Here is an 18,133-nt window from a genome sequence, read left to right on the forward strand (position 1 = left end):
TACCAATGAAAAGCTTTAGATGTGTAGAGTCTAATGCAATTTATAGTGTACACAAATTGCAGTTTTCGGATCCGTTTGAAGGAACAAAGCTTGACTGCTGATGCATGTAAGGAGATCTTTCTTAATGGCAATCGACAGATTTCGACCAACTGATTAAAAGTGCAACGGATATTTTTATAGCTAAAATGAGTATTTTTAAAAATATATTACTCAGTAAAATGCCAAAACGTTCCGTTCACACATATACGATGTAGAGAGAGGGTTGAAATACGTCTCGAGCGGCTTCCAAGTACATTTTAAACAAATTTTTTGGTGAATGCTAATTAGAAAGTTAGAATTGATGACTAATGTAGAATTCCTGTGAAAAAAAAGCCTAATTTATTTTAAGGGAATAACGCCAAAGGATATATATGAATAATTATCATCAAGCGGAAATATAAAAGTAGGCGAATTCCTAGAAATAACACCAATCTGCTGATGGAGACCTATCATTTCATGTATGTAACTTCTTATTAACAAAAATAAATGAAAAAAGATAGAAGGTACATAAACTTTAATGACTGTTTAGGAATAGAGTCAACCAAGACATATGAAATGATTGTAAAGTATCTATTACACGCTAAAAGTACTGGTTATAAAAAAAAAAAAAAAAAAACTTTTGGACATTCAAGAAGTTCAAGGAGCAATAGGTTATCCGATTATCGGTTGCGACATTTTGACTCGACTCGTATACGTCCCTGTTCACCGAAAACCAGGTCAACCAGCCAACATCAAAAAACACCGAATTCATATTGTAAAAATGTGCCGGAAGCCAACATACCACGAGCAAGACAGATCAAGAATTAACGGACTTTTATATAGATATTTATAGATTTGCAAGTATCAATTATTATGTTCCATACCATTTCAGTGCTATATGCGTCTTTTATAGTTAAAAGAAGAGGCAAAGTGGCCAGATATATTTGAACGTTGCAATTTATTTTGATACAAATATGTTGCTCGTTGTTACCTTGAGCGTTATTTACGCCTACCAGGCTCCTAGAATAGTAATGTCCGTGTGGCTCTGTTGTGATTCGTTTGTGGCACTCCGTTTTGCTTCGAAGCGAGCTAAAGCGAACTTAATAATCTCGTCCATAATAACATAAACTAGCAACTGCAGTAATATTATTTCGCTCACTCAACAGTGTCATTTCTTAGAATAAATCAGGTGGCAACTGGTAACGTTTATTTTGCACTGAAGAAAATCCTAACTCGGTTCACGACGTAAACCTTTTTCATATGGAAGCTGCTAAGTAATTGCCAGGCAACTGCAGACGATCGCGCTAGTTGTGCTTTTGCGGTTCGCAACATTGCGCCTATGAATATTAGGATCAACTACTGTCGCAAACATTCTATTTGTACTACATCTTGTGATCGGTTCGTGGCAGAGACCTCCATAACGAGTAGAATTAAAGGATACGCGGCGGAATATATACTGTTTGAGTGAATAGATTTTTCACTGCGTAGCTCCCCATTAAGAGTCAATATGAGGACGAAAAGACAAAAACCGTAAGTAATAGCATTTTTCAAATTTCTACTTATTATTTTAATGAAAGAGCAGTATAATTGTCGGCCGAGCGGTTTGTTACTTTGTGTTATTTTTGTTCGCGCAAAAAAGGGGAATCGGATTGCCAGTATCTAAATGGGCATAGCAACGATATGAGCTGCTTTAGTTCAAAGAAAGAAAACAAGGAGAATTAGCGATATATGTCAAAAATATTATAATGGCATCATCAATAGCCCATAAAAATCGAATATAGTTTCGAAGTTGAAAGTAGTAAGATAGATTAACTCGATTCTATAGCCCATTTGCAGGTTCGTATTTAACAACGAAAATAAGGCTTTGGTCAAAGTCGGATTATTTCCGTAGTTGTCAAGTGAATTTCACAAGTGGCCTAACGCTGGACAAAACTCCAAAAACTGAACTATTTGGATTGATTGTCTCTATGGGCTCTCTGTATTTCGAGCTTTCCCTCCGGTATCTCCGTTTGGCGTTCTGCTAGTCGGCTGATTCCCAGCACGAAACGAAGTTTGTCTTCGCCTGGGTTCGAACGTAGACTACAACGTGCCTCTAAGATGAGACGGTAAACATGTTACGCAAGAAGGTATCATGAAAGCTCTGTGTCAAGGGCTAGCAGCCATAAAGCAGCCTGAGGAACCTCTGTAAAATTTAACACAAAAGAAACTCAGAGACATAGACCGTCCCTAAGTTTAGCAAGTAAACACGTTGTCCACTGCGCTATCACGGGGACGCCTGTTCCTATATTTAAACCTATGTCTTGACGCTGAGAAGTGAGGCAGGAGTATTATCAGGTACACTTCGTTCTCATTAATAAAGCTGCGTAAACGATGAAACAGCGCTGCCGTCTTCACAACACGTTTGAAAAGCAGCCACGAGCATTGTCGTACATAGTTCAGTAGTAACATAGTAATACTAGTAGAAACATAGTAATGCAATTTTTCACCTTAGTAAGTAAACAATGAATCATTCTTATAGCAAAACTCAGTGTCCCAATCAAGCTAACATATATACACTTTCAAGTGCGAATTTTACGTCTGCTGGCTCGGCCACGGCTATAGTCGGCGTTACAGAAGAACAGATGATAAACAAAACTGGACGCTACTAAGAGGCTTCAGATCGTAGTCGACGTGGTGGGCTAGCGTCCTGTTAGATTGTTTTGTGTAAAATTTGTTTCCAGCGTTGTTGAACTGTTTGACGAAGTATTAATGTGCCGAATATTTTCGAAAGACTAATGAAAATTTGCCTCGAACGCAACACGATCATAGCAAATCAAATATGCTTGTATTCATTAACGAGGTTAAAAAAAATGAACACATGGCATGCGTCTGCCGAGTACGGATGTAAGAAAGGCCACAGAAAGTTCGACTTGTTTTTCCCTCTTTAACACGTCAGGATCTTACGTCTCATTAGCTATAGAGAATACGAAACATGCAATTAATTTATTGGCGATACAAATGGGCTCATTCAAATTGGTAAATTGGGATCAAGTGCACTTCAGCTTACTAATCATTGTACAATCTTAAAAGTGCTGACGCCTATGACTGGTGGGAGCCTGATAGGATACCTGATCGAATCTGTCGTCTGCAACAGAAACTTCTTCTGCGTAGCATCACTTCTCTATACATCGTCCTGTCTAGAAATTTTTGCTTTTTTGTAACTCAGAGCACGTGTCATTTTATGTGAAGTACTCAAGTTGCCAATAGGTAGAGCGAAGAGAAAAATTGACCAAGAAAATAAGTGGATCGAAGAGCACCGAAATGCATGGTGTTTATGAACATGTTAAGCTTAAGTAAATAATGATATCAAAATATTGTATTTGTTAGTCGGCGATGAAGAATAGTAATAAGGTCGAAAAAAATCTTTCATGAGCATTCGTTTTTTCGAGAACGAGTTGGAACAGCTGCACAGTAAGGACAAGGATAGCCTATCACTGATCGACTTTATTCCTTTGGCAATTATCGGCAAACTACGCAATAAGTCATAGCTCACTACAATAGTCAGCATATATATATATATATATATATATATATATATATAACCTATGTATATTATCGCCAAACTTGTAAAGCAAGGGTTGTGAAAATCTATAGGTGAGCATAGCATTTTTCGGCGGATAATAACATTCGTTTCTTGATATACATGTGTGTGATAATCAATTATACTCAAGTATTGGCCGTTGAATTGATAGTCAGATAATGTTCTTCATTAGCAAAACGGAGTGCATCAAAAGTGTTGTATATTTTTGTACCTGGGAGGCGTTTATACTATATAGTTCATCCTAAGAAATCCCTGTTTTTAAATAATGATGTCTCCCGTCGGCTAGTGAATGTTGGATGTTATCTTTCTTGATAACAAAATTGAAACAAGTAAGTCAATGAACAAACCCATACATAGATGTAATTCGATGCTCTTCATCAGTTTGCAGCCCTTCTATGCAACACTATTTGCCAGTTCGATTGACTGCGCAATTGTGGAACAAGGGATTGTAGCGTAACTTTCTCGAATCGACAAATACAAGGCTGTTGTCGCCAGTAACGGATCTGCTGACCATACATTCAGAGAGAACAGAATCGGTGTATGAATTATTTTCAATGAAAGACAGAATGAAAACCTGCAGTTACGCTATGTATTACGATATGCTCGTTTGAAATCACTATTCTGGCTCAAAACAGATTACATGGTATTAGATTTTACAAAACTTCTAAAAACTAAACGTATGCTTTACAATAGAAACTGTCCAGATCTATTTGTAAGAGGTGAAGCCCCTTAGTTTTTTCCTTTTTATTAGAGTGTCTCAAGATCAAATAAATGCTAATCAAGTACGAAGTTCTAGAACACGCAAAGAAGGCGCGCTTCGGTACGATACCGGACGTGAAAGTCGAAACATAGAAGGGAGTCTATCAGCACCTAAGATGCCTTGAATTCTATGAAGTTTGCTTCCCATTGTATCATTCGTCGTTGTTAAACATCGAATAGAAGCCTCAGACATTCAAAAAGTATCTGAACTTAATCGAGCAGAGCTGATTTTAGAACTGCAGAGAAAACCTAAGCGTATACATTAGCTAGATTGTTGAGGTGTTGACATAGCATTATGCGTATGCTTCCACGCTAAGTCATTACAAGACTACAATTTATCTACGGAACTATGCTATGAAATTATCTTACGCTGTTATCCTCTGGGTGCAACTGAGCAAAGTTTTTCAACTACAGATCTGCACATTGGTCATGGCATAATATAGTAAAGAACATTGCTCTTTCCTTACATTGACGCCCTATTCCTGAAAATAAAAATATCAATTCAACTTTCAATTACACATATCACCAATAATAACTATGATTAAGAATAAAGGTGACAAAAGTCGATGAAAAACGATTTTGAAAAAATTAATATTTCGTCAATACCCTGCAGTATTTATGAGATTATCATTAACTAATAATAAAAAGAAAGGAGACTTCGTATCGTCATGGAACTGTCCTATTTGAATTTTTTCCGTTTTAGGCGAATGGAGGAATGGAAACCACTGCTAGGGGCGGAGTCGTCCCTCAATCCCCTAGTTTTTGATGCACCGCCTATGGCAGCTCCTCCATCCTACAGCGAAATCCAGCACGAAATAGCCGGAATGGGTATTCCCGACCCTACGTCAGATATCATTATGTGTGAAGTTTGCAACTACCCTATTAATCGATCCGGAGCGGAGCGCAAAAAAGTAATTATGTGTCCGCGTTGCCAAGAAGCGACTGTAAGTATGCATATCACTAGCTGCTGCATCATAGTTCGAATAATAGCAATAATAATAATAATATACATGGACTTTGTATGTAAGCAGAAATTAGTGCAAAGATTAATTGTAATATTTATGTGCCGTAGTATATAAAATTGGCCTGGGCATGTTCGCTCATTTGTACAGACGATATTGATAAGCTCTGCATTTTTTTTACTTTGCTGGCTTAGACAGCTTGTCGCAGTTTGACAGGCTATGTATCATCATCATTATTTACTGTTATTTAAAAATTTCCAGGCATTAGGTGAGCCTGAGAAGGGAAAACGGTATCTCCGCTGTCCAGACTGTAAATGTCTGCTCATCGTGCGGACTAATTGCAAGCAAACCATTTGTCCGAGAGAAAACTGGTATGAAAACTATTAGAATACTGATATTTTTCAATTCTCTTCTGCTTTTGTTGTCGTGTGTGTGATGTTAATCATTAAGCAGATCAAGCAATATCGACTTTTCAGAATGTTACATACTCAGAGGCGTGCATAATAGAATATTCGTTGGACCGAGGTTTCGAGGATTTCACAGGTTTTAAAAAACAGAGATAGAAGTAACTAAGATCAATGGATTCCTGTTATATGTAGTTGATTATCAAACGTATCATCTAATTTAATTAGCAAGAGACGACATTTCATCTCAAGATAGTTTCTTGCCATTTTCAGTCAGTACGCCCGAGTGTTGTCGCACAATAAGATCTTGAATACACGCGTCTAAATCAAAATTTAAATATATGCAATGCCAACATTTTGTCCCTATTACGTGCCAAAATAGTTTCTCCTTCTAACAGTTTTTTCCTAATCGTTTGAACTGTCGTAAACAGGTTCGTGAATTCGACGTTTAGTAGTTGTTTCACCACCGGGTGCGCCGCAAGGAGAATTAAAATAATTAAATACCTGTTATTTACTATAGCCATTCTAGCTCGAGGCAAGAGTACTCGGTCAGAAAGGAATAGCTTTTCATCAACTCTATTTCGTTACAATTTTCAGTAAACTTGAAATTGATGTTAAAACTGGAAAGCCTGCTCGAGACAGAACTTCAGCATCGGCATTTAATACGCCCACACAAAGAAATAATCAAGAACCACAGTACCGCATCGTGTGTGGATACTGCCACGGCGCGTTTGTGCAGGTAAACTGATGGACAGGCAGAACGCTTCATCTAGTTCGCGAAGGTCTTATAAAATTCTGCCAGCAGAATAGCAATAATAATTTTTCGAACTGTGTAAACAGCTATTCATTTGATGAAAAGATAACATACTCTTTTTTTTGTAAGCGCAAATTTGAATAGTTGCGAAGTCGACCTATTCAATCAACGATTTCAGCTAAGTGACACACGTGTATAACTAACCCCAGTGATGTGACATAAATAATACGTAATTAGCTTTTTTTGTAACTGTTGGTTGCAGTGATAAATTTATGGTCGATTCATAGATAGACTCGATCAAGAATTCGAGCATTTACGATTGTAGTGTCTCCAATATAAAATAAAGCTTTTTTTATTCAAATACAAAAACTGTATGCTTACGAAAATCAGCTACCGTATAGCAATTTACCAAATGATGTTACTGTTTACTTGTTCTTCTATGTCTTTATGCCTACTATGTGCTTTTTATAGAGTGTATTGCCTGCAAAAAGGCTTCAGTGTCCCCTCTGCCGAAAAAAGTCTCATATCGGAGAAGGATCGGGGCATCGTTCAGCGGCCTGTTATACTGGGCTGGGTTTAGCATGCATCGTCATATGTATAGCTTTTATGGCCACAACAATGGGGTTGCGGCATAATGCAGGCTATTGGTATATGTATACGAGTAAGTCATTATTTCTTCTATTTAATTTTTTCATAGCAATAACGCATAGCATAAATATGACAACTAGAGAATTGCACTCCAGAGATAATTTAAAAAACTTTTTTTCTCAACGGCTTTTCGTTGCCTTTGTCTTTATTTTAGTTCTGTTACTTGCAGCTACTGGATTAATCGTGGTGGGCCTATGGAATCTATGTATGAGGCATAGTACTCTGCAAATAACAAATTTTGCAGTGTGATATTATCACAGGAAATGTGGAACACCGAAAAAGAAAAAAGAATAACTTCACTATGAATTTCGAATGATATTGTACGATATTCGCTCCTCTGTATCGTACCACATACATTAACCTTAAACTGTATTGTGTCTAGTAACTTAGTGGAATCTAACTGGTAACATGTAGGTTTTGCTTACAATCGGCAGCCGTATGTAACGAATAATGTTAGGAGCAATCTAACAGTGCTAGACAAAGGCTTTGTGGTACATTTGTGAAAATATAAGACGTAAATATAATAATCAGGAAAGGAGGAAAGGAGCATAAAGCTTGCACAACAGCGTGATAATGTAATAAGAACAGTTATTTTTGCGTTTAACGCAAACGAACGGGCAAGTGCAAAAGAAATAATGGTGTTAATTTGTGTGGCTTTATTAACGCAAATGCGGCAGAAAGCAAACGGTGTAATCGGCCAGGTTGAAGCAGAAGGAAAAACATTTATTGACCAAAACACGTTGCTTGTTGTTTGTTTTGAATTTAAAAATTATGATGCGGCAACAGAGCATGGTTACACGGTTCACACATATTCATATGAGAAATTATTTATTTTCGCGATGCACTCCTATTTATTGCAAATGAAGGGTCCTATCACATAAAGTAGCAGTTTATATTCTTGTGTATTTATTTATTCACCGTACATAAATTTCAGCTAAGATAGTCCGACTACTGACGTAGTATAGAGTATCTTGCATAGCTTAAAAAGAGAGATACTTATTATAAATTATTTGTAGATCTCGACGAAGCTTTTATGTACTCACTTTACCGTCATATATATTACGTTGCTAGCAGCATCTTTACAATAATTTGTATTTTTGTATATTGTATATTGTAAGGATGTTACTGTTATGCTTTATCCGTTTGTTTTCTGTGAACATACTGTGACATATTCGTAACGGGTTGCTTTAACTTCGTTTTTTACCAACCCCTATTCATATCTGTGGATTCCTCTGTCCATTCCAATATATACACGTAGTTATATAGTTTAAGCAAAACCTCTATTACTGTGTTCGTTACAAGTAAATTTGGAATCGTATGCTTTTCACTATAAGTCCTCTGACTAATCAATGCGGATTAAATGTATGTACAAAAAGTTTTGAATGGAAGTTTAGCAGGTAACTAAATATTGCACGTGGACTTATGATATCGTTTGCATTATCTCCAACACTTAGTTGAATAACTTAGTTGAAGCCTCCATGTAACAATGTTTTCTAACGTAGCGTTTAATCGAATCTAATCAATGAATTTCTCGTTGAGCTTGTTCTGAAGATAAGTATACATATCTCTACACAGATACGACAGGTGACATATTTGATGGATTTTGACCGCCAACTGCTTGTAGTTATGCATGGGATTGACCGACTTACTTGGTTACGGGCAGGTTTAGATTTGAATTAAACCAACATTAAGATTGGAGATAAAAATAGTCAACTTAGGTCATACACAGCTTAAAACCATCAAGTTCCATAAATATACTTATAGGAGTTCGCTAGTTTGGCTTTTAAGTTAATAATATCATGTATACTAATGTTAGAAAAGGCAAAACGTGTAACCTAAAACTATATAGAGTAGTCAGTATAATGTACTTTAAAAGCTAATTTGAGTGAAGTGTTTTTGTTCGGAAGGAAAACTAACTTGCGAAAATTATAGGTTAAGATATAGGCTGTCGCAAAATTAGGTAACCCCAAAAAGGACGAGGGGTCCCGAAAGGTCGTTGTATACACAGCGGAATTTTGTTGGAAACTCTGCCAAAAAAAATAAAACAACTGAGTCCACTTTTTAAAAAAAAAAGTACAATAGAGAAAATTAGTACAATAGAGAGAAGATTTGAGAACGCTTGATGGTGTAAGCACGTGTTGGTTACTGGGAGATACAGACACTCTGTGAACCTAAAGCTGACGCACCAAAATGCATTTCGCTCTTCTCAACAAAATTGCTAACATCTTATGTATTTCGGTTATGACAAGAAAAGGATCCTGAAAAAAGGATGTTTCAGACCTTAGGTTTAAATTGAAGCAATCATTCTCACTCAACTTTACAAACGTAACCTTATCCGTTGTACAAGTTATTCAGAAATATACGCTTCGAATTTGCTCCCTACAAATTACAGGTATATTGGAAACTTATTTAAAAGCCCCTTGAAACACTCATTATGTCGCGTTTCACTCCCTCACTCGCAGCGGTCAGGTATAAAACAGCAGCGCTTTTACAAAAATTAGTGGCATCTTTATAATGATCCGACAAAGACAAAGGTTGCTAAGGGCATATGTGACGCGCCCGTCGGAAGCAAACTTTGTTCCTAAACACGTTCCAATATATGTGACTACCATTTCTACAGCAGGAAAAGATCATCTGCATACATTTTACAGAAAAAAGCGATGAGGAGATAGTAGTTGTCCTTAACTGTTCGACTTTTCAGTAGTGTGTGTACGTGTACTATCCAGTATTTATAGGACAGGCGAATGTCTACACGTAAGCTTCCATATTCGTACGGGAAATAACAAAAATACACATACATTCATCTAGCAATCACTCGTAAGTATCCAGAGACGAGGTAGACATTCACCTGTATGCACTCGATCATTTAATATTTCGTTAGAATCTAGTCTCTACTTGCTTCCGCGTGCGGCTCTTTTTTACTAAACTACGTCTAGTAGACTCGCATTCCCTGTACGCAGGTTCTTTAACGTAGCTTCACATTAAATTTACATCGGCAGCGTAGAAAATAATTTCCCGCGGAAGAATGAGATATACGGTAAAGTCTGACTGCACGTTCTTGCTATAGTGGCAGACGTACAACAGACACACTGACATGTTTTAACTCGTATTTGGTCCAGTACTTCAACTCATGTTGAGGAACGGCTGGCATTTGTAGCGGTAGACGAATCATGTTGATTTCGTCTTCTTTTTTGATTTTTTTCTCAACCGTACTGTTTGTGGGTTTACAGTTGTTTGCCGTAGCTGGTTTTGAAGAAGGTTTTGTCTTTGAAACAAGTGCGGACTTCGGACGGACCTATAAAAAATGCAACAGAAAAATAGCTTTTTATCTACAAATGTTTAACTAGGCCAAATATACCCAATGGACTATCTGCAAAGCCGGTCTTTCTATTTATATATGTTCAATATGGCGACAAAACATGATGCAAACGACATGGATAAGGTCCATACATTAGAAAAAATCAAAACTTTTCCACAGACTGCAGCGCTGTGAAACTTCATTGCCGTTATAAGCGCGGTAGAGAGACGCGTACAGCTGGTGATTTGCTGGCTATTACAAGCCACCAAGTTTACGTACCCATTCCGTCTCGATATACCCGTATAGAAAGTCGGATGAAGAACAAAAGTATCAATCATGCAGCATTCAATCTTGTTTTGCAGTTTTTCGTCTAATACTCCATAATGCCTGTAATTGACGTCTTTTACGAACAATAATCGGATTATTTGCTACAGGCATAAACACGTGCCTTCCTGTGACCATATGTACGTCTATTCGCATGCAGAAAGCCTCTCAACAAATAAGCAAGAAATAAATCAACCATGGTGTAAACTACCCTAACTAGTAAACAACCCCAATTTACCTGGAGTATATCAACGAGGCGAACATGGGCCTGTCTTGTGAGACCTGTAGCTGGCGTCTGTGTCTTTTCTGCTTTTGGCGTTGATTGTGGCTTCCGAGAAGCCCTGCAACTCTTTAGCAACGATACGTTGTTACGCGTACCAGAGTTGAAAACACCGTTGTTTTTCACTAATGTGTCATTTTTATCTTTTTGCGCTCCTGTTACGGTTTGACCTGATCGATTTTGAGTGCGTTGGGTTTCATTGCGCTCCCTGATGAACGGAATTGTCCGCTGCAGACTATGTTTCGAAAAATCTTCACCGTTCGATTCCGATGGTAAGCGTAAATCCTGAGTCTGACCTGTTCTATGCACTACACCGCTATTCGCCACCGCATCTGGTAACGGTGGTTTGTGGTCGGTTTTTCTACGGATTGGCAACAGCGGGCCAGTTACAGAAAACGTTTTACTTGCTCTTGAAGGCTTGTTCTGGTTTTCTTGGACCTCTTGCAGTTGTTCATGTCGTTCTGGCTTTACTAGCTGTTTCTTATCCGGGGCAGTGGCGTTTGCTTGTCTCGAGCAGCGCATAGCCTTCCTAATTTGTTTTGTCCTCCGCTGAGCTGTCGGCATTTCCTTGTCGTCTCCACTAATGTCGCGCGTTTGTGAGAACAGCAATTTCATTCGTCGACAAGACTGAATTCTAGTGGCATTCAAGTCTTTTCCGTTAACACTAGTTGTTATCAATTCCGAGGTATCAACGGATTCTTCCTTTACTTTCGCTTTCCTCCATCCGACTTCGGCCCTTTTTCTGCTTTGGAGATCACGACGTTGGGGTACCAGAGACGACTTTTTACTCTAAATAAAAACAGAAATGTTTATGAAATTCAAGTTAATTAAAGATGAGCCAGAATAATGAGCTTTCAAAAGGTGACTCCGTTTACTTAGAGGCGCCTTTGTTTATGGTGAAGATAATGCTCCAACGTGTTCTGTGAAGGATGTGTGCAAGGGATGAGATATAGAGCTCACCGTAGATTCTTCGAGTCGAACTAGAACAACCCTTGCCTCGTTGCGCCCATTCAATTTTGAGTCGTTACGAAATTCACCCAAAAGATCCGCTTCCGCAAAGTCCTTTAAAACGACCTGCAAAGAGTAAGCGGATTAGGAAAAGCCGGCTAAGGCCACGTTTATTTTTTGCTTGTTCGTGAAAATGAAGAGATGTTATTTGCTACAAATGTATGCCGAAATAAATAAGCATCCTGCGTAGTTTATAAACAATTTGCGTACTATTACAATAGAATCAAAAGCGAATACAACAAAGCGAGAAAGCCAGCGCTCTGTCAACGAGTAATTGCGAGGATGTAGCAAATACGATAATTTTCTATTTTATGGAAGTCTTGATTTCTACAAAGAAATTTTGAAACACAAGGGAACAACAATTTACAGGTAATAGTTAGCTTGGCCAAGTAGAAATACCAATAATGTGCAAAGAGACAAAAAAACTTTTCCTATACCTTGTAGTGGTACGGTTCATGAACATTTTAAGACGTTCTATGTCATCCATGTACTTCATAAGCGACTTGTTTACCTGAGACGCTCCGCATGGGACACCATCTCCATTCAGTTGAATGTCGTTAGTTGAACTGGCTCTATGCTCATACCCAATCAAGGTGTAATGCTTGTCGAAATTTAAGCGCGATTTCTTAAGTTCCGGTGGTCGGATCGGTGACAGTACTTGTAAGCCACTTGCAGTGCACAAAGCCACTTCACTGCTTTGCCGCCGACGGTGTTTCAAAATAGCGCCTGTTGGCGTTGAAGAGGCCTTCGGTGGAAAATTTGGAATTTTACCAAACTTCGGCGGAGTACGCAACAAAGAGGCTGCTTGATTTTGTAGTTCCGCTCCTAAGTCAGCATTTAACGGACCGTTTCGTTTTGATGAGTACCATGTCAGTCTCGATGGATAGGAAAACAACAAATTGCAGGTGGTAACAGAAGCCAAGGGTGAAGTGGGTGTAATGGTACCTTTAGTATTATGTTGCATGCGTGCACCGACCAGGCTCCCGTTACGATATTTCGCCATTACTGTATAAAGTACCGCAAAGCAATTGATCTATGTTACGTTATGTATGATTATAGCCAGATTAAACGTATGCTTGAAATCTCCTCAAATATACCGCATTAAAACAATGACATCCGTTCAGGTGACTACACGTTCACACATACGACCTAATTAATTTTTAAAAATAAAATCCATATAAACTAGTAATCATGGAACGTGTTCATCAGTTCATCATACATAGAACTCTACAAACAAAGATAATTAAAAAAACCTATTGAAGCTATACGCAATCAGATTTGCACAAAGCCACCCCTTGGGTAGCAGGTATATGCGATACGCTTATTTATGGGCATGTATCGACGAAAAAAGTGATAACTTGAGTTTATTTCATATTTCAGCATAGAAAAATGAAAAAACTATACGTAAACTTACAACTAAATTAAAGGTCAAACAGATTACACCACGCATAGCTAAATTCATATTTATGAAAGATTTTCAATAGCGGAAAAGAAGAAGTGCGCTGACGGAAACATGCAAAACGATCCGTTAGAGATTCGCGCAAGCAAGATTTAATTTATCAGCAAATTCCTCTTAATACAAGCTATATAATTAGTTAATGTCTTGTGTGATGAAGGCCAATCGGAAACGTCCCATTATTGCACGTACTATTATAAGCCACTGAAACTGCAATAAAACTTCGGACGATTATATGCACGTAATTCTATTCATGTATTGCGGCACAAAATCGGATCGGTTACAGTTAATGCAATTATCTATACAAATACGTTCAAAATTTGGGAGGACCCATTAGATAAGGTGGTGATCACGCGACTTACGCCTATAATTCCAAAAAATTATTTTAATTTTCTGACATTTAATTACATGTATATAGAGTACGACGTCGGTTTTACATACGCTGACTGAAGATGCTTTTTTAAGTTGATTGATATAAATGCTTTTTTGCAATGGCATACCCAGTACGCAATATCAGCTAGAATTTGTTTAGATATGTACTTCTTATATTGTTGCATTTGATATTTATCCGGGTAATAATTCAGCAAAAACTATAAAAAGCGTTTATTGAAGCAGAAAGATATGAACACTTTTGCCTTTAGACATGATGTGTTGAAATCACTAAAGCGTCTTAAATTCGACAAGTGCCTGTATCTATCACCGTGGACATCACGAAATCGTCTAATTTGAGCCCGAATAAAAATAATTTTCTTCACTGCTTTCTACAAACAAACGATTCTTCTATCCCAATATAAGCCATTAACACAGAACATAGTGTTATTGATGATTGTAGTGATCATACTCGAAGTTTTAACAAAGCTGGTAACCGTAGCTACAAAATTTTGTAACTGCGATAAAGTATTAGTACATTCGATACTGAACAAATTAAAATAATTCAATTGTATACTATTACCTTTGCCATTTCGAACCTCCTCTGCCGCACACAAATAATGCCGGTAAATATCAAACACGTATGCATCTGGTTTTATGGCCTCATGACTCGTTCAATCTATTATTCATATTAACTGACCAAATCATCCAAGCTTTGAAACTCAAACATGACGTCAATAACCACACAAGTACGATCTACTGCATCTCTAGAGTGATACAATTACAGTACCGGCACAAAATATCCCTGAGTAGTAATCTATAACGCATTTGGTCACCACGTAAAATCTCACCATGACATCATATATCGACTGTCATTATAGACTTTTCGTACTATCACATGAGCATTGGGGACTGTGATCACAGTGGACGGTTGTCGTACCTTGAAGCAATTTTAATATAATAAGTATTACTATTATAATAGAGAAAGTCAAATATAATACTAGCCCTTATCATGCTTGTTGTATTGCTAGCTTCTTAAGTAAACTAATTTTACAATTAGGTTTCATCGGCTTCTACGAACCACTATTAATCATCAACTTACTAACTCCATGGACTCCTTACAAGCCGTTTCCTTGCACTTGAACTAATAGTACTTCTCCAATTTGCCTATTCGGGCTAAAAATAGTAACATGGTTGCAGTTTCGTAGAAAGCGTTAGCGAAATTGCTACAACACACAGGCAGACGTCTTTACATCAACAAACAAACTATTCCACAGGATTTAAATCTCTCGAAATGAGTTTTTTCGTCCTTACTTCGCAGAGTCTCTCACACACCGTCATCGCATCGTTGGTCGGCGCTCTTTTTGTCAGTGTTCGAGTTCCGGCAATGGCAGTAGCGATATTATTGTATTAGTATACTGTAGCGTCCACTTTCGAGGCGATTGCCGGAACCAGACCAAGAATGAACGACTACCTACCAATGGCGTTTAATATTGTCGGGTAGAACAGACAAGTTAATTTTGGTTTACCGCAGTCATCTCAGAAAAGCACCTACCGTAAAAGCGCCATACAGTTGATACGGCAGTCGTTACCACCGCATTGGGATTCACTTGCGCATCACACACATCAAGCAGCAGCTGACGATCAAGTAATAAGCGATGCGTCAATCTGTCAGCTTTTTTTTTCTGTTGACGTTGCTAGTAGCTGCCGTTGCTGCTGCAGCAGCTATTAAACAAGTTCTCAACAGCAGCACAGCATCAGATTCAAACCGTTTTTACTTTTGCTCTATCGTTAATTAATCTCAAAACATATTCATCTTAAATCCCCTCACTAATGGAACTTACCCATTCACATTCTATGTCTTTGCGCTATGTCTGTCAATTTGGTCAAAACAACCCCATCCAACATTTTGCTGTCGAAAGAACAAAGTTGTTAAAGAATTTTGGGCGTGGAAGAGCAACCCAATACACTTGAAGAGAGAAAATCTTTGCCGCTAACTTTTAACGTTGCCGTTTGCCTGCTCAAATGACCACCGTTACGGTTAACGGGTGGCTCGCTTCTTCAGTAGGTTTGTTCTCTCAATGCGAGTGGGCACATTACGCTACAGATCTATGGTAGAAGAGAGCCAGGCCGCAACGAAGCGTCTGACGTTACCTACTGCTCTTGGCTCTCCACATATCACAAATAACTGACGGCCACAAGCAAAATATAACGACAATAGAAACGCTGTGCCAGGGGCACTGCAGAGTTCAATGTCCAATGGTCAAAACGACAAACGGGTAGACAGCGTCCTGCTTCAGCAACGACTAGCGACTTCCGACAATAAAGAGGAGTGTTCCGTCAATTTAGCGAGACGTTCACTATATCTGCAATATAGAAACTTCGTCCTTGAGATAGTGCGAGGTAGCATGTTTTCCATGTGTGTAGCTATAGGAAAGCAAACCTCTTGCGTAACTACAGCAAAATAAAACAGCTTATCGACTCCTTCTGTCAATTTAGATCTGCATTCTATGGACGTTGGCTATCGGACGTAGTCGTATAATGCTTAGCATATGATGGCTGCTACCGAATATGGTATGGAGAAACTATCTGTGGCATTGGGAATAGTCATTTTGAAGTGCTTCTTCTGTCTGTAAAAATAGGCACAAATTAGTTGTTTTTTGAAAAGTTCGGTGAAACGTTTCGATGATTAAAGAAAATGGCCTACGGAAACACCAAGCGAATCCGCATAGATATGTTAAAATGTATTTATTTGAAAACTTCGTATTTAGTTGCGTTCAGGTGAGCGCGCTAACTAAGCCGACATGTACGATTGCAGTAGAAGACGCTCCCGACATCAACTGAATCCAGCAGGATAAGTTCCTCAGTTCAAGTTGTTTCGTTTGAAGCTATGACGGAATAAAGATAGGGCTGAGGTCTGCAGGATATTGTCGGGCCGTTTACAAACATTTACGTCATTCAAGGAAAATCAACACTTAGCCTTAAGCGCCTGCATTTTGGCCTAAGGATAAGAGTTTAGTACGTTAGAGTCATTTCAAAATAGACGAATAATATAGCAATAAAGTCTGGTGTGCACAATGCGTTGGACTTTAAGCTTTTAGCGATGGGCCAACGACACAAGGCAGCACGATGTGTAGCGATTGCCAGAAATCCCAGGTGCCTACGTCTAATGATCACTTGCATTGAAGTAAAATGGCTTTTCATTAACGCCATTTCTAGATAACGACTGGTATGAAAAAAAACACGCAAAGATTTGATTTGGGCGTTGCACAGTGAGCTAGAAATTTTCACATCATCCAAGGTACGCTGTTGTCAAAGGTCGTTTATCAGTAACCCTCCTCTGTAAACGTAACGTAATTTGTCAACATCATGTAGATACGCGCTTATGCGGGAGCACTGTTACAGTAGAAAATAATTTGGGGGGCGGGGGAGGAAGAAGTTGATAAAAAAAATTAATGCAATTTGATTAAGGCATTTATTATGTAATAGGTAGTCTGCTGAAAGAGACCAGCTGTTATTCTGTCACTTTGAAGCTCGAATGGCTTCGCTGTAAACAAACACTTCTATTTTTCTATAATACCATATTGCTTTGGCTGTGAGTAGCGTACTTGCCCTTTTTGTTAGAGAAAGTGGAAGTCGATTTTTCTCTTGAAGTTTCGCTTCGTTTAAAATAAACTTATTCGTTTAGCATTTGAACAATGGATATCGATTATTATTATAGTAAATTCTATTGACAGATGCTGCTTTTATCATGTTCATATCTGATATCTTATGCACCACGTTTCGAGATGTTTAAGTGTATAGTTAACACAAAATGCCTGTCATAGACCGATATGGCGTTATGAGGCTAGTTAGAGGGTTTGCAAAATTGGCGCTTTTTAGGTTTCGATTGTAATCGGTGTAATCGATTTGAAGCTCTTTACGGAGTTTTGTATATAATAATAATTTTTATAGATATGCAAGCTTCATTGAAATTTGAATACGCACTTCAGTTCAGTCAGCCAATCAGAGGAGCCTATCATAACATGATAATTGTCATTTCGTGACAATAATTCTGCATAATACGCATAGCAAGTCATTGTGCTTACTTGCTTGTTGAATCTGGTTGAATTTGGAAGAACGACTTATCGATACAGCAGCTCAATGTTTCCGGAACTTGTACGGTTGTCTTGAGGTGCTGAGGATAGTGATACCCTATTAACATTAGTCTAATAGTTATCTAGAGAAGCAGTGGCATGCTGTTCATTGATAATTTTTTCTCGCGGTAGTTTTT

At 38.2% G+C, this 18,133-nt stretch overlaps 2 protein-coding genes across 13 annotated transcripts; one reads left to right on the forward strand and one right to left on the reverse strand.

Annotated features, from left to right (window-relative positions):
- The first annotated feature begins 1,047 nt into the window (after nt 1-1,047).
- LOC111245807 (type 2 phosphatidylinositol 4,5-bisphosphate 4-phosphatase-like) lies at nt 1,048-8,018 on the forward strand. 2 transcript variants are annotated; one of them, XM_086981936.1, is made up of 7 exons: nt 2,853-2,901; nt 3,630-3,651; nt 5,061-5,301; nt 5,581-5,690; nt 6,321-6,462; nt 6,949-7,138; nt 7,280-8,018. In XM_086981936.1, exons 1-7 carry the CDS (start codon nt 2,868-2,870, stop codon nt 7,372-7,374), a joined length of 834 nt encoding a protein of 277 aa, XP_086838062.1. In that variant the 5' UTR covers nt 2,853-2,867; the 3' UTR covers nt 7,375-8,018. The 2 variants fall into 2 exon arrangements, with proteins under 2 accessions (XP_022650353.1, XP_086838062.1); XM_022794618.2 differs by lacking the exons at nt 2,853-2,901; nt 3,630-3,651 and adding an exon at nt 1,048-1,548.
- Nucleotides 8,004-17,417, reverse strand: LOC111245806 (uncharacterized). Of its 11 annotated transcripts, none has more exons than XM_086981935.1 (6): nt 15,705-17,417; nt 14,963-15,036; nt 12,547-13,040; nt 11,988-12,101; nt 10,986-11,816; nt 8,004-10,420 (listed from the first exon to the last, which is right to left on the reverse strand). In XM_086981935.1, the coding sequence occupies exons 3-6, from the start codon at nt 13,036-13,038 to the stop codon at nt 10,187-10,189; spliced, it is 1,671 nt and encodes a 556-aa protein (XP_086838061.1). In that variant the 5' UTR covers nt 13,039-13,040; nt 14,963-15,036; nt 15,705-17,417; the 3' UTR covers nt 8,004-10,186. The 11 variants fall into 11 exon arrangements, 10 of the variants coding, with proteins under 10 accessions (XP_086838061.1, XP_086838059.1, XP_086838060.1 ...); XM_086981933.1 differs by having other exon boundaries at nt 14,963-15,220; XM_086981934.1 differs by having other exon boundaries at nt 15,416-17,417.
- Between the last annotated feature and the right edge of the window lie 716 nt (nt 17,418-18,133).

Source organism: Varroa destructor, unplaced genomic scaffold, assembly GCF_002443255.2.
Source record: "Varroa destructor unplaced genomic scaffold, Vdes_3.0 BEIS01000002.1, whole genome shotgun sequence".
Taxonomy (NCBI): domain Eukaryota; kingdom Metazoa; phylum Arthropoda; class Arachnida; order Mesostigmata; family Varroidae; genus Varroa; species Varroa destructor.

What these genes read in the sequence shown, in the direction of transcription:
- LOC111245807 (XM_086981936.1), top strand. Translation starts at nt 2,868, where the DNA reads ATGAACACATGGCATGCGTCTGCCGAGTACGGAT. An exon ending in AGGGTTGTGAAAATCTATAG is followed by an intron (nt 3,652 to 5,060) that starts GTGAGCATAGCA and finishes TTTCCGTTTTAG; the next exon opens with GCGAATGGAGGAATGGAAAC. An exon ending in GCCACGGCGCGTTTGTGCAG is followed by an intron (nt 6,463 to 6,948) that starts GTAAACTGATGG and finishes TGCTTTTTATAG; the next exon opens with AGTGTATTGCCTGCAAAAAG.
- LOC111245806 (XM_022794610.2), bottom strand. An exon ending in TCCCATGCGGAGCGTCTCAG is followed by an intron (nt 12,102 to 12,546) that starts GTAAACAAGTCG and finishes TACTCTTTGCAG; the next exon opens with GTCGTTTTAAAGGACTTTGC. An exon ending in GCCTCGTTGATATACTCCAG is followed by an intron (nt 10,421 to 10,985) that starts GTAAATTGGGGT and finishes CATTTTTTATAG; the next exon opens with GTCCGTCCGAAGTCCGCACT.